Below are 13,149 nucleotides of genomic sequence, written 5' to 3'. Positions count from 1 at the left end.
GTGTGGTGTGGGGAGCGGTAGTGTAGTGGTTAGCGCTACGCTGCGCTACGAACCCGGCTACCGAGTTCGATTCCCTCTCACGGCCAACACCAGTGACGATTATCTGAACCGGTCCCGGTCCTGGGCCTCCCATAGGTCGACTCAGCCTCAAATTAGTACCTGGTTGGGTGTGTAAACATCGCTACTGGGGAGACAAAGGCGGTCGGGCGTGGTGCTGGCAACCCCACCCTCTCGTGTACCATTCCGGCCTTCACAGGTACTCGGGTGTGACAAGTGCTCGCTAACAGCACTGTGCTCGCTAACAGCACTTGCCCCTACAGTATGTTACAGTCTGTTATAGGCTATACGGGGGATCTTTGTCTTTGCTGTGCAAAACTTTGCACTTGTTCCGGCGTGAAATACGAGCAGCGGAGTTGAGAGCGACCATCTCCAACTGCGACCGGGACAGCACCGAGGCTCAACCCACAGGGCCGTTCCATCGTGGGGGGCTCTTCAAGCGAGTAGCCGAGTGGATGATGATGATGGTGACGATGATGAAAACATCGGGTGTTCTGGGCGGGCTATAAAGCTGTAAGGTGGCTCGCAAAAGCACACGAACACGAATGCCAAAAAACAAAGTGCAAACCACCAACATGCACGCTTGTCAATAACTGCGTGGCCTTCAGAGGAGAGCAGATAAATAATCGGCGACGTCCGGGGCAATGTGTGCCTGCTGTACGCCAACGCCGCAGCATCGCCAAATCGTTTGGCTAAAATTTGCAGCCCAACGTTTGGTGGCACTGTTACCCCGCCCCGCTCCCTCCCCCCCAATATTTTCCGTCCATCTTCGTCACGGCTCCGGCCCGGCTCCGGCTCGGCTCTGGCGCGAGTGAGGCGGCTCAAAGCCACGCGCGCGAACTCGAGTCGGATCCGAGCCATACGGCGACAGTCAGTGGCGCTCAGGATTTCCGCGAGCCGAGCCCGAGTCGAGCCACACGGCCGAACCGAGCTCCCTCTATGAGCCTCCTCCTCCGTCTTTGCGAGCTGCAGAGCGGCACGAGCGGAAGCCGAGCCACTCCTTAGAGGTCACGCCCGAGCCACTCTTTAGAGGTCACGCCCGAGCCACTCTTTAGAGGTCACGCCCGAGCCACTCTTTAGAGGTCACGCCCGAGCCACTCTTTAGAGGTCACCCCCGAGCCACTCTTTAGAGGTCACGCCGAAGCCGAGAGCTGTCTTAAGAACGCGGCCCAGAGATCCAAAACTCAGGTGTTCGGATCTCGGGCCGGTCAGAGTCATGGGTGTGACTCCACTCTGTGATGTTGTAACGGCGCTTTAATAAAAAACAAACGCACAAAACAATTGACGCTTAGTTTTATTATTATTTATATTAAAAAAACTTTTTTTATTAAAATGGTTGTTCATTAGTATTGCTGATGGAAAGAGGTCGTCGCAAATCAAAACATTTAACATTTCAAGAAAACGTTGACGTTCATTTGTTGTTAAGGTTTTGAGTGGAAGTCGCCCAATGTTTATTGTAGCCCGAGGCACCATCGCTGATCGCCGTCTTCACATTGACCTCTCGCGACCACACCAATCATCACCACCACCATCACTTTGGTCGTCATCATCATCACTCGTATTAATCATCACCAACCAACAATCGTGTTAATCGTTAGTTTTATAATCAACTTATCTTACATTGGTTATCGTCATGAGCATCACGATCATCATAATCATATAATTATCGCTATCTTGTTAGTCATCACCACGATCATATCATCATCTGACATCAGTCAATACCGTCGTTACCGTCACCACGATCATGTCATCATGATCTCACATTGGTCATCATCATCGTCGCCACCACCACATCGTTCTCATATCGTCATCATCGTCATCATCATGGTCACCTTTATAATCGCGCTCGTTTGACTGATATGATTGACACTCGCGTAGTCAGTAACTCAAGGGAATGAGGCGTTGCTAGCTTAGCAGAATCACTGAACGCGAGGAGGATGAGACTCATATCCGGGCCTCACCGCGGGTTGGGGTAGGGGGGGGCAAAGACCACCCCCTCCCCACCCAACCCCTCGCTCCCTCTATGCTGCTGTGCCCCCTGGCGGCAGAGCGGATAAGAGTCGCTGAACACGAATTCACATTCGCCACCCAGCGGCATGGATTCAGGGTTGTTGGATAAAGGGGTTAAGATTGGGATCATGCGGGAACGGGGGTTAGTGCGAGGGTTACGGTTCGGACAATGTGATGATGAGGGCTGGTACAAGGGTTCGGGTTAGAGCGAGGGTTTGAGTTGTTTGGGTTGGGGTTTTGGGCGAGAGTTTAAATTAGGGTTAAATTACGGACATGATTAGCGCAGATGGTTACGTGTAAGGACTGCAGTTATGATTTGGGAAATGGCTAGGATTGGGGAATACTGTTTAGAGAGAGAATGAGGGGTTCTGGTTAAAATTAACATTCGAGTTAGGGTTATGATTACTATTCGGATTTTGGTTAGACTGACGGTTAGGTTTCGGGTTAAGCTGAGGATTTAGGTTTAGGGTGGGCATTGGGCAGCATTCTGCTTTGTCGGTGACCCTGAGCCAATGGTGGAAATTCCACAATACTTTGGCAGGGTTCATTGTCACAATAAGACGTCTTATTCATTGCGAGCGCGTTTATTAATATTTCCAGTTTTCGCGACCAAGCACAGCCGTTCCCTATAAAATACAAATTTTAAAAAAACAATACATTTTACATTAAACTATGACCTGACAATCACATTAAGGACAATCACATTTCGTGAGTACAATACCAGGCCACCATTCAACTCCCCCCCCCATTACTGCACTCCCCTCCCATTCAGCCTCCCATGTACCTGACGAATGCAAGCATGGCGTGCAAGGCGATGGTGTGACCGGAAACGCTGATGGCCGCCTTTGTCTCCCCAGGTGCTGATGTTCCAGACACCTCGCCAGGCGCTCATTAAAGGTTGGAGTTGACTTGCAGGAGGCCCGGGGATAAGTTGAGACGTCGCTCGTGACTAATATTGTCCTAGGACGGGATTCGAACTCGGGTGTTCTGGTTTTTTTCGCCCAGCGTGCGAAGCACTGCACCGCCAGAGTTTCAATTTAGGCGGAAAATATTTCCACACCCGTCGCACCACATCCAGTATTCAACATCCCTCTGGCTGCTAGTCACGTGCCATTTACTCCAGTCAAAGAGCTACCCGGGTAACATTCAGTGAGAAATTATGCACCGGCTCCAAACACCACCACCATCACCATCTCTACCACCAGCTTCCAACCACCACCTCCCGCCAAACAATAACCATCAAGCGTACAGAGAGGCGGAGAGGGGAGAGAGGGGATGGAGAGAGGCATGGAGATACAAGGGGAGACGTGGGAGGTGGAGAGGGAAATGGAGAGAGACAGACAGAGATGGAGAGATACAGAGGGCGATGGAGAGAGACAGAGGGAGATGGAGAGAGACAGGGGGAGATGGAGAGAGACAGAGGGAGATGGCGAGAGACAGGGGAAGATGGAGAGAGACAGGGGGAGATGGAGAGAGACAGAGGGAGATGGGGGGAGACAGAGGGTGATGGAGAGAGACAGAGGGAGATGGAGAGAGAGACAGAGGGAGATGGAGAGAGACAGACAGAGATGGAGAGAGACAGAGGGAGATGGAGAGAGACAGAGGGAGATGGAGAGAGACAGGGGGAGATGGAGAGAGACAGACAGAGATGGAGAGAGACAGAGGGAGATGGAGAGAGACAGGTGGAGATGGAGAGAGACAGGTGGAGATGGAGACAGACAGGGGGAGATGGAGAGAGACAGAGGGAGATGGAGAGAGACAGACAGAGATGGAGAGAGACAGAGGGAGATGGAGAGAGACAGAGGGTGATGGAGAGAGACAGAGGGAGATGGAGAGAGACAGGGGGAGATGGAGAGAGACAGACAGAGATGGAGAGAGACAGAGGGAGATGGAGAGAGACAGGGGGAGATGGAGAGAGACAGAGGGAGATGGAGAGAGACAGAGGGAGATGGAGAGAGACAGAGGAAGATGGAGAGAGACAGAGGGTGATGGAGAGAGACAGAGGGAGATAGGGGGAGACAGAGGGTGAAGGAGAGAGACAGAGGAAGATGGAGAGAGACAGAGGGTGATGGAGAGAGACAGAGGGTGATGGAGAGAGACAGAGGAAGATGGAGAGAGACAGAGGGTGATGGAGAGAGAGGGTGATGGAGAGAGACAGACAGAGATGGAGAGAGACAGAGGGAGATGGGGGGAGGGACCCAGGGGAAGAAGGTGGATGGGCTCAGGGCAAAATGGGAGTGGTGAAGTTTTGTGGGAAGACCCCGGAGTGGCCGATTACGGTTCGATGCTGGGTCCAGGCCGCCTCCCGCATGCCCAGCAGCCAGCCGTCGTCCTGCAGCACGCAGGGGTCATGGGGCATGCGAGGTCACGGTCATGAGAGGTCAGTGTGGTTACAATCTTTTTTTTTATTTCACCAGGCAAGTGCCCACTGAGCCACGTAGCTCTCTTTCAGAAGCGACCCGGCCACCACAAAAGACAGCTCAAACGAAGCGGCTCATCACGCGGAGAATGTATAAGCAGCCAAATACTGTGAGCACGTATTATTTCCAAACGCGTGTGTTCTCTGAGCGAGCGATCCCAGGTGTGTACACGTGCGCTCACACGTCTCCGGCCGTGCCCACGCGAGCACGGCGGTGTGCACATCGTCGCAGGCGAGTTAACGACGTGGGCACACGAGCGCTTTTCACGGCCGCGTTCGTCATTTTCCCAGCCGTACCGCTTCAACAGCTGCGTCACCACAGCATTCCCCGGCTGGTGCGTTCCTCGCGTTATTATTGTTTTTGTTCAATCATTGTAATTAAGTACGACTTTTGCTTTCCCAGGAGAGGCTCGTCGAGTCCCAGCGTTTTCTGTGCGCCGTTCCCCCCCCCCCCAATCAAGCGATCACCGAGAGGCTTGGAAGAAATTTAACGGCGGCACACGAAGGCCGGCGTTATCGGGTGGCCCTGCAACGCTGCGCTTTGTAGGGGGGCGGGCGCATGTTTGCACGGTTGGCGCCGCGCAGCGGGTATTCACCAGGGCGGCCCGCCGGATTCGAAACGCCGCCGCTCGGCCACGTCACGTGTTCCCTGGTGGTGCGTTATGAAGCCTGACGGCAAGGCCGTAGCCATGGAGTCAACATTGGGGGGGAACCAAATCTTCCAGGGGGTCTAGGGCCCCCTCCCCCCCCCCCCCAGAAAAAAATGTTAATTTGAAAACAAATTTCCTGCCTAAAATATAAAAAAAATTCACTAGCACATGGGATGGACTTTTATTTATTTTATACAATAATGTCTAATAGTGATATTGTATTACGTTGCTCTGTTTTTTCTATTTTACCTTTTCTTGTTTCATTGTATTTAATGGCAGACATTAGGGATTAATAAAGTACAACCATAACCACAATCATATAACCAGAAATCCAAGCATTGTTATATGAAGGCAAGTCTAGATATTGTGGCCAAGGTTTAGCATTTTTTTTTTATTAACATAGCATAGCAATTTTTTTTAAAAAATATTGTTTATATCAATATATTGGGGGGACATTTTGACCGTATTTTAATATATATTGGGGGGGGGATGTGTCCCCCCCCCCAATTTATATTAAAATTACGGCCTTGCATGACGGGCTGAAGGGGGGCGGGGGCGGAGGGGCAAAGCGCTGTTAGCGATACCCCTGTGAAGGCCGGCACCGTACGCACTGGGGGTGGTGTGGCCAGCACCACGCCCGGAGCCCCCCCCCAGTGTGTGAGATGCCCACCTGCTCCTGGCCGTGTGCGTAGTCGAGCACCAGGATGACGTCACCCTCCAGGAAGCTCAGCTCGTCCATGTCGGCGGCCTCGTAGTCGTGGCTCGCGCACACCTGGCGCAGGTGAGGGCAGCGAGCAGGGCCAGGAGAGTATAAGGGGGGAGTGTTGTGTGAGAGTGCGAGTGTGTGTGTGTGTGTCGGGCGTGGTGCTGGCCACCCACCCCCTTTGTGTGTCACCGTGCCGGCCTTCATAGGTGCTACTCGTTAACAGCACTTGCCCCGACAGTCTGTTGAGGCTATACAGGGGATCTTCATGTTTGGGGAGCGGTGGTGCAGCGGTTAGCGTGCTGCGCTATGAACCCGGTGACCCGAGTTTATTTCCCGCTCACTGCTACCAACACCAGTGACGATTGAATCCTTCCTGGGCCTCCCCAAGGTCGACTCGGCCTCAAATTAGCACCTGGTGCGGTGTGGAAAACATCACCGCTGGGGAGACAAATGCGGCCGGGCGTGGTGTTAGCCACCCACCCCCTCGTGTGGAGTGCCCGCCTTAATAGGTGCTCGCTAACAGCACTTGCCCCAAAAGTCTGTTAAGGCTACACGGGGGATCTTTATGTGCGTGGAGTGGTTGTTGAGAGCGTACTTCGCGACCTTGTCCGACGACCTCGGTTTGATTCCCAGTGCCACGGCGAACACCAGTGGTGATATCTGAACCGGTCCTGGGCCTCCCCCTAGCTCGACTCAGCCTCAAAGGAATACCTGGTGCGGTATGTGAACATCGCCAAAGCATTCCCCTGCTGTGATGTGTAAAACGTCAGTACCCGGGGGAGACTGTGGCAGCCGGGCGTGGTGCTAGCCGCACGTCCAACCACGGGACCTCCCTACCACCTTAATAGGCGCTCGCTAATCTCGCCAGGGTCATACCACGTGGAGTGCGCACGACCTGCGCGAGACGTCAGCAGCTGTAGCCAGGGGGTGGCCCAGCCTGGACATCGCTTGGATGAGCGACCAGCAGAGGGCAGTGCAGAAACAGCAATTGTCGCAGTGCTTTATTGTACTGCACTCCTATGCGCTCCCGCCTAACAACCCACCACTGATCGGCGTGGTGAAGTATGGTTAAATAACCCTTTGGGTGGGGGAAGGGGGGACAGTCGAGGGGGGGGGGGGAATACCTTGAAAAGATATCCGGGAGGTAAACTGAGATTCGCGGCATCTCCTTTCCTCTCGCTGGTGACATCGCCATCACCTCCACCCGTGTCTCCATCGCTCCCCCCTCCTCCGTGCTGCCCTTGATCGTCCCGAGCGGCGTCATCTTGAACCCCGACCGTCGTCGCCTGGAAATCCGCGGAAGCCGCCTCGGCGACGGCCACGGAAGTGGCGGCGGCGGCGGCGGCGGCGCACGGCGCGCCCTCGGAAGCTGTGCCGGCCAACCACGAGAAATCCCCGGAAGCTACTTGAGCCACAATGTCTTGCCCGGGGATATCCTCGGAAGCCGCCCGAGCTGCAGTGACATCCTCGGCAGCTGTTTTAGCCACGCTGCCTTGTCCCGGGATATCGTCGGAAGCCGCATTGGGGACACGGGGCTCTGAACTTGCACCGGTCACTTTGGAAGCATCCACGGAGGGCGATTTAGGTTCTCCAGAGACACCCTGGGAATCATATTTATCTTGGATAGAGACATTCTCCGAAGCCGATTTAGTTTCTCCAGACAAATCCTCGGAATCCGCGGGGATGACGACAGAGACATCCGTGGAAGCAGGTTCATCTTCCCCAGAGACATCCGTGGAAGCAGGTCCATCTTCCCCAGAGACATCCGTGGAAGCAGGTCCATCTTCCCCAGAGACATCCGTGGAAGCAGGTCCATCTTCCCCAGAGACATCCGTGGAAGCAGGTCCATCTTCCCCAGAGACATCCGTGGAAGCAGGTCCATCTTCCCCAGAGACATCCGTGGAAGCAGGTCCATCTTCCCCAGAGAGATCCGCGGAAGCCAATTTCGGCCCTCTGCATTCATCCTCGGATGCTGCGTTTGCGTTCTCCGTTCCGTTTTGCGTGGAGTTGGGTCTGGTCGCGTCTCCCTGCTAACCGCACGACAGCAACAACAACAACAACAAGAAACGCAAGATCAGGAGTTGATGCAGAACGATAGAACTGTTACCGTACTTACAGATCGTGTCGCCGCTTCAGTCAGGCTCACCCCCAAACCTGTGCCCGGCGTCAAGAGAGCGATTACAAATATTGCCCCGCTCGAGTCTCAGGACTCCTTATCAGGAGGATGTTGCGACATCATTTGGCCAGGAATGCCATTAGTGGGAGTTGGAGGAACCGGCAGACAGCCCCAGCACGCATACGATGCGGGTTGGGGGGTAACATGCAAAGCTCCGTACAGATGGATTCAGGAATTGCTGTACCGCCATCTACTGGCCACCTCGCAGGCCTGTGTTCAGGAGGAGGGTGGTGGTGGTGGTGGTGTCATCTCCGCCTCAACAAAGGGCGTGTGCACGTGCTTGAGAATGGCAGCAACATTTACAACAACATTTACAATGCAACAACCACAACAACACTTACAACAACCGCAACATTTACAACCACAACAACAGACTGGTCAACGTGATTGCCATCATGTAATATGGATTGTCATCAATACGATCCCATTGGTTGTCATAATAATTGTCTTCATCACCATCATCACTACAATTTCATTTTCATGTATGTACCGTATGTTGAACTTCTTTCGCACCGTACTTAACCAACCGTGCTAATCGGAGGTGCGGAGGGAAGGAAATTTTGTGTCATCATCGCCATTGCTATCGGAGCCGCATTCCTACTGGGACGCCGCTTACCCAGAGTGACTTCACCTATGACCGAATCGGTGCGAGCTGCAGTTCACAGCCACAGCGTAGCCCCCTTCTCGTAGCACCCCCAAAGCCCCCCCCCCCCGCGCCCCCCGGGTCACGACCGCCACGAACTATCGCCGATTCGGCCGCGTGGCGCTGCAGACGATTTTCCCTTTGCGGTTTCATTAGTCGGCTGAAGCGGCCTTCCGCTATCGACAACGCCCCCCCGCCCGCCCCCCGAGTCTTATCGCATCGCCGCAGGCGCATCAGCGCGCACCGGCCGGGAGGGACGGGGCTTGAGCCATGACGGTTCAGTGGCTTCTGAGCAGACGCGCCGCGTACGCTCCTAATACACAGGTGCAGACAAAGATCCCCCGCGAAGCCTCGGCAGACCGCTGGGGCGAGTGCTGCCGGCGAGAAGCACCTACGAGGGCCGGCACCGCGCACGCGGGGGCGGTGGGTGGCCAAGCGCCACGCACGAGTGGCGATGTTTACTCCACACCGCGCCGGGTGCTCATTTGAGGCTGAGTCGACCTAGGGGAGGCTAGTACCGGTTCAGATAATCGTCACCGGTGTTTGAGCGCCCTGGGCTAACCGCTACATTTCCGCTCCCTACCGCCAGACACACATACACGATACAGAGACAAAGATCCCCCGTATAGCCTCCACAGACACTGGGGCAAGTGCTGTTCGCGAGTAGCACATATGACGGTGAACACGGCACACGAAGGGGGGTGGGGGGGGGGCAGCACCATGCCCGGCCGCCTTTGTCTCCCCAATACTGCTGCTTACGCACAGCACCAGCTACTAATTTGAGGCTGAGTCGACCTAAGGGGAGACCCAGGACCGGTTCAGATAATCGTCACTGGTGTTGGCCATGAATCGGGCTCGTAGCACAGCGCGCTAACCGCTGCACCACCGCTGCCCCGCAGGCGGAGAAACGCACACAAACACTGAATCAGGTGAAGAGATGCACAGATATCCACAGAGACCCATCACCAAAAAACTAGCACACACGCGGACAAGTCGCGGGCAGACACTCGCACTTAAAGAAGCACAATACGAGTTACACACACAATAGTCACACACAACAATAGAGTTACACACACAATAGTCACACACAACAATAGAGTACAATAGAGTTACACAATAGTCACACACACAATAGTCACACACAGCAATAGAGTACAATCGAGTTACACAATAGTCACACACAATACGAGTTACACACACAATAGTCACACACACAATAGTCACACACACAATAGAGTTACACACAACAATAGAGTACAATAGAGTTACACAATAGTCACACACACAATAGTCACACACACAATAGAGTTACACACAACAATAGAGTACAATAGAGTTACACACACACAGTAGAGTACAATAGAGTTACACACACAATAGAGTTACACACACAATAGTCACACACAATAGAGTTACACACACAATAGTCACACACAATAGAGTTACACACACAATAGAGACACACAATACAGTTGCACACACAATAGAGTCATACACACACAGTAGAGTACAATAGAGTAACACAATAGTCACACACACAATAGAGTTACACATAGGGCCGGATTAAGGCACGGGGCTTCTGCCAGCTGAAGGGCCTCCAGAGATGAAGTGAAAAGTTATTTAATTTGTGAATGCTGAATTTTATTCGTTGTTAGCCTTGTAAAAAAAAAATCCTTTTCTTTAACTTTGTTTTCCTTTTGAAAATATTACTGGGGGCCTCACAGTACCTGTAGCCCAGGGTCCTACACAATCTTCATCCAGCCCTGACTACACACACACAATAGAGTTGCAATAGTCACACAATAGAGTCACACACGCAACAGAGTTACACACACAACAGAGTAACACACACAACAGTCTCACACACACACAACAGTGTCACACACAACAGTGTCACACTCACAACAGTCACACACACAACAGAGTTACACACACAACAGTCACACACGCAACAGAGTCACACACACAACAGAGTAACACACACAACAGAGTCACACACACAACAGTGTCACACTCACAACAGAGTCACACACACAACAGTCACACACACAACAGAGTCACACTCACAACAGAGTAACACACACAACAGTGTCACACTCACAACAGAGTTACACACGCAGACGGAAACAAAGATATATATTATAGCCTATAACAGACTGTTGGGTCAAGTGATGTTAAGCGAGAAGTAGCACCTTACGAATGCTACCGGCACGGCCACACCAGCCCTTGCAGGCCAGCACCACGGCCGGCTGCCCTTCTCGCCCCCCCAGCAGCAATCTTCACCACACACCGCACCAGGTACTCATTTGAGGCAGAGTCGACCTAGGGGAGGCCCAGGACCCGTTCTTACGACGACGATGACGGTGACCGATGGGGCTTTTCCCGTCACCCCCCAGGGATTTGAGCAAAAGCATCGGACGTGAACATGTTGCGGGCGGAATTAAACGTGAAAGGGTGACATGACCGGCCTATATAACGCGATCCGCTTTCCGGTGATGATTATATTCTTCTTATTGCAACCGCGGTGCAAGAGTCAAATTGCCGGCGCCTCGCTTTGCCGCTCGAGCAAGCTAATGAGAGTAGCAAGAAAAAGATGCAAATCACCACTCATCGAAACGTTCTTTAAGTAATCACAGTCACAACAGCAACACTAATACCAATCTCGGCAACTACGTGGACTCACAAAAGGCAAGCACACGCATCATCCTTCGTCATCCAGCAGTGGATTGACATCACGCGTTTTACATTTAAATAAGTAATCGTGTCCGGGGGTGTTTGTAGAAATTGAGGATTTGACAGAGCAATGAATGAATCCTCCTGGCAGATTAACCCGGAGTTTCTTATCGGACTCGCTCAGCCGAACGTGGGCCCCGGCTGTGCTTTTCTTTTTTCGCTCTTGGACACGGGGAGCGGTGGCGCAGCGGTTGGGCGCACCGCACTACTAATCCCAGCCATCGCCACCAGAGTTCACGTTCCCTGCGGCTACAGCGGACGGGAGCAACCGGCTCCATCGGAGACATCACAGTCGTTCCCACACCTCCACAAGGGTGGAGTTCGTGTGTGTGTGTGCGTGGGCATCGCCAGTCTAGTGTGCCACACCGGCCCTCATAGGTGCTACTCGCGAACGGCACTTGCCTCCAACAGCCTGCTAAAGGCTACCCTGGGGATCTTTGTCTTGTGTGTGCTTGTGTGGGGAGCGATAGTGTAGCGGTCAGCGCGCTGCGCTATGAGCCCGGCGACACGGGTTCGATTCCCGATCACGGCCAACACCCAGTGACAGTTATCTGAACCGGACCTGGGCCTCCCCTAAGTCGACTCAGCATCAAATTAATACTTGGTGCGGTGTGTAAACATCGCCACTCGGGAGACAAAGGCGGCCGGGCGTGGTGCTGGCCACCCACCCCCTTGCGTGCTATGCCGACCTTCATAAGTGCTGGCTAACAGCACTTGCCCTAACAGTCTGTAAAGGCTACACGGGGGATCTTTGTCTGTGTCTTGTGTGTGTGCATGTCGCGACTGAAACCGCAGTCCCTGGAGGCGAGAGGCGTTTCCTGTTTTGTTGGCTCCAACTTTTTTTTGTTCAAACTACTGTAGTGCTTGCAACGGCAAGAGTAATAATATTAATAATAATAACACATTAACACAAAAAACGAACACACGACATTCAAGAGAAATGCCTGTTGGCGCTCGCTCCGTGGTTTGCAATTTGCATCTTCGGGGACAAATCACGATCGGTGTGTCACCGTGACCCCTCGCCGTCGATGTTACCGCTAAACCATCTTTTTATTTCACCAGGTAAGGCGCCCCGCTGAGCTGTCCCACAGCTCGTTTTTTACAGAAGGGCACCTGGCCACGTGCGATAGCTCAGCGAGGAGGCTTATCGCGTGGAAATTGACTGCAGCCAAACAATGCAAAGGCACGTTTCTGAATGTGGGGGGGGGGGGGGAAACCGGAGAACTCAGAGAGAAAACGTAAGCACACGCGACCACGGGGAGAATATGCAAACTCCAAATATGCAGGAGTCAGGATCGAACCCACGGCCTCCTGCGTTCATAATCAAGGTTTTTGGGTTTGAATGCGTAAGTATAAATGTGTCGTAACGACGTTTCGCTGGTAATTACATCGAGTAATTGCATCCAGCATCATCAGGCGAATCTGTAAAAATCTCCCGATGATGCTGGATGTCATTACCAGCGCAACGTCGTACTACTCAAATTGTGAATGTTGTGGATGTATTCTCAAACACACCGGTGGGCTGTAGTAGTAACTAACCGGCACGTTGTTTACGTGACAAACCTCACTGGCTGTGTCGGGTGGCGGAGGGTTACGACACAACATTTATACTAACGCGATCTAACCCAAAAAACATTTATCATGAATAACATTAGTCGCGAAAGCCTACCACGTGCTAAACCGACCTCCCTCCTGCATACCAGGCGAGGTAGTTAACATCTTCGCCGCCGCGAGACTGCTCCTGCCGCTTTGCCC

At 53.0% G+C, this 13,149-nt stretch overlaps 1 protein-coding gene across 2 annotated transcripts in view; it reads right to left on the bottom strand.

Annotated features, from left to right (window-relative positions):
- Positions 1-1,338: 1,338 nt before the first annotated feature.
- Positions 1,339-13,149, bottom strand: part of LOC116943760 (uncharacterized) — a 34,822-nt gene continuing 23,011 nt past the window's right edge. The window contains exons 12-14 of one of the 2 annotated variants that reach the window (XM_032956962.2): positions 6,967-7,872; positions 5,807-5,908; positions 1,339-4,399 (exon numbers count right to left, since the gene is read on the bottom strand). In XM_032956962.2, the coding sequence (XP_032812853.2) occupies positions 4,289-4,399; positions 5,807-5,908; positions 6,967-7,872 (1,119 nt within the window). In that variant the 3' untranslated portion in view covers positions 1,339-4,288. The remainder of the gene's footprint in view (positions 4,400-5,806; positions 5,909-6,966; positions 7,873-13,149) is intronic. The other variant, XM_032956963.2, reaches the window with a different exon arrangement.

Source organism: Petromyzon marinus, chromosome 19 (genome assembly GCF_048934315.1).
Source record: "Petromyzon marinus isolate PM22_M1 ecotype Great Lakes invasive population chromosome 19, UKy_Petmar_22M1.pri1.0, whole genome shotgun sequence".
Lineage (NCBI taxonomy): Eukaryota > Metazoa > Chordata > Hyperoartia > Petromyzontiformes > Petromyzontidae > Petromyzon > Petromyzon marinus.
Note: the sequence above shows the minus strand (reverse complement) of the source record. Positions and strands in the feature narration are given on the sequence as shown.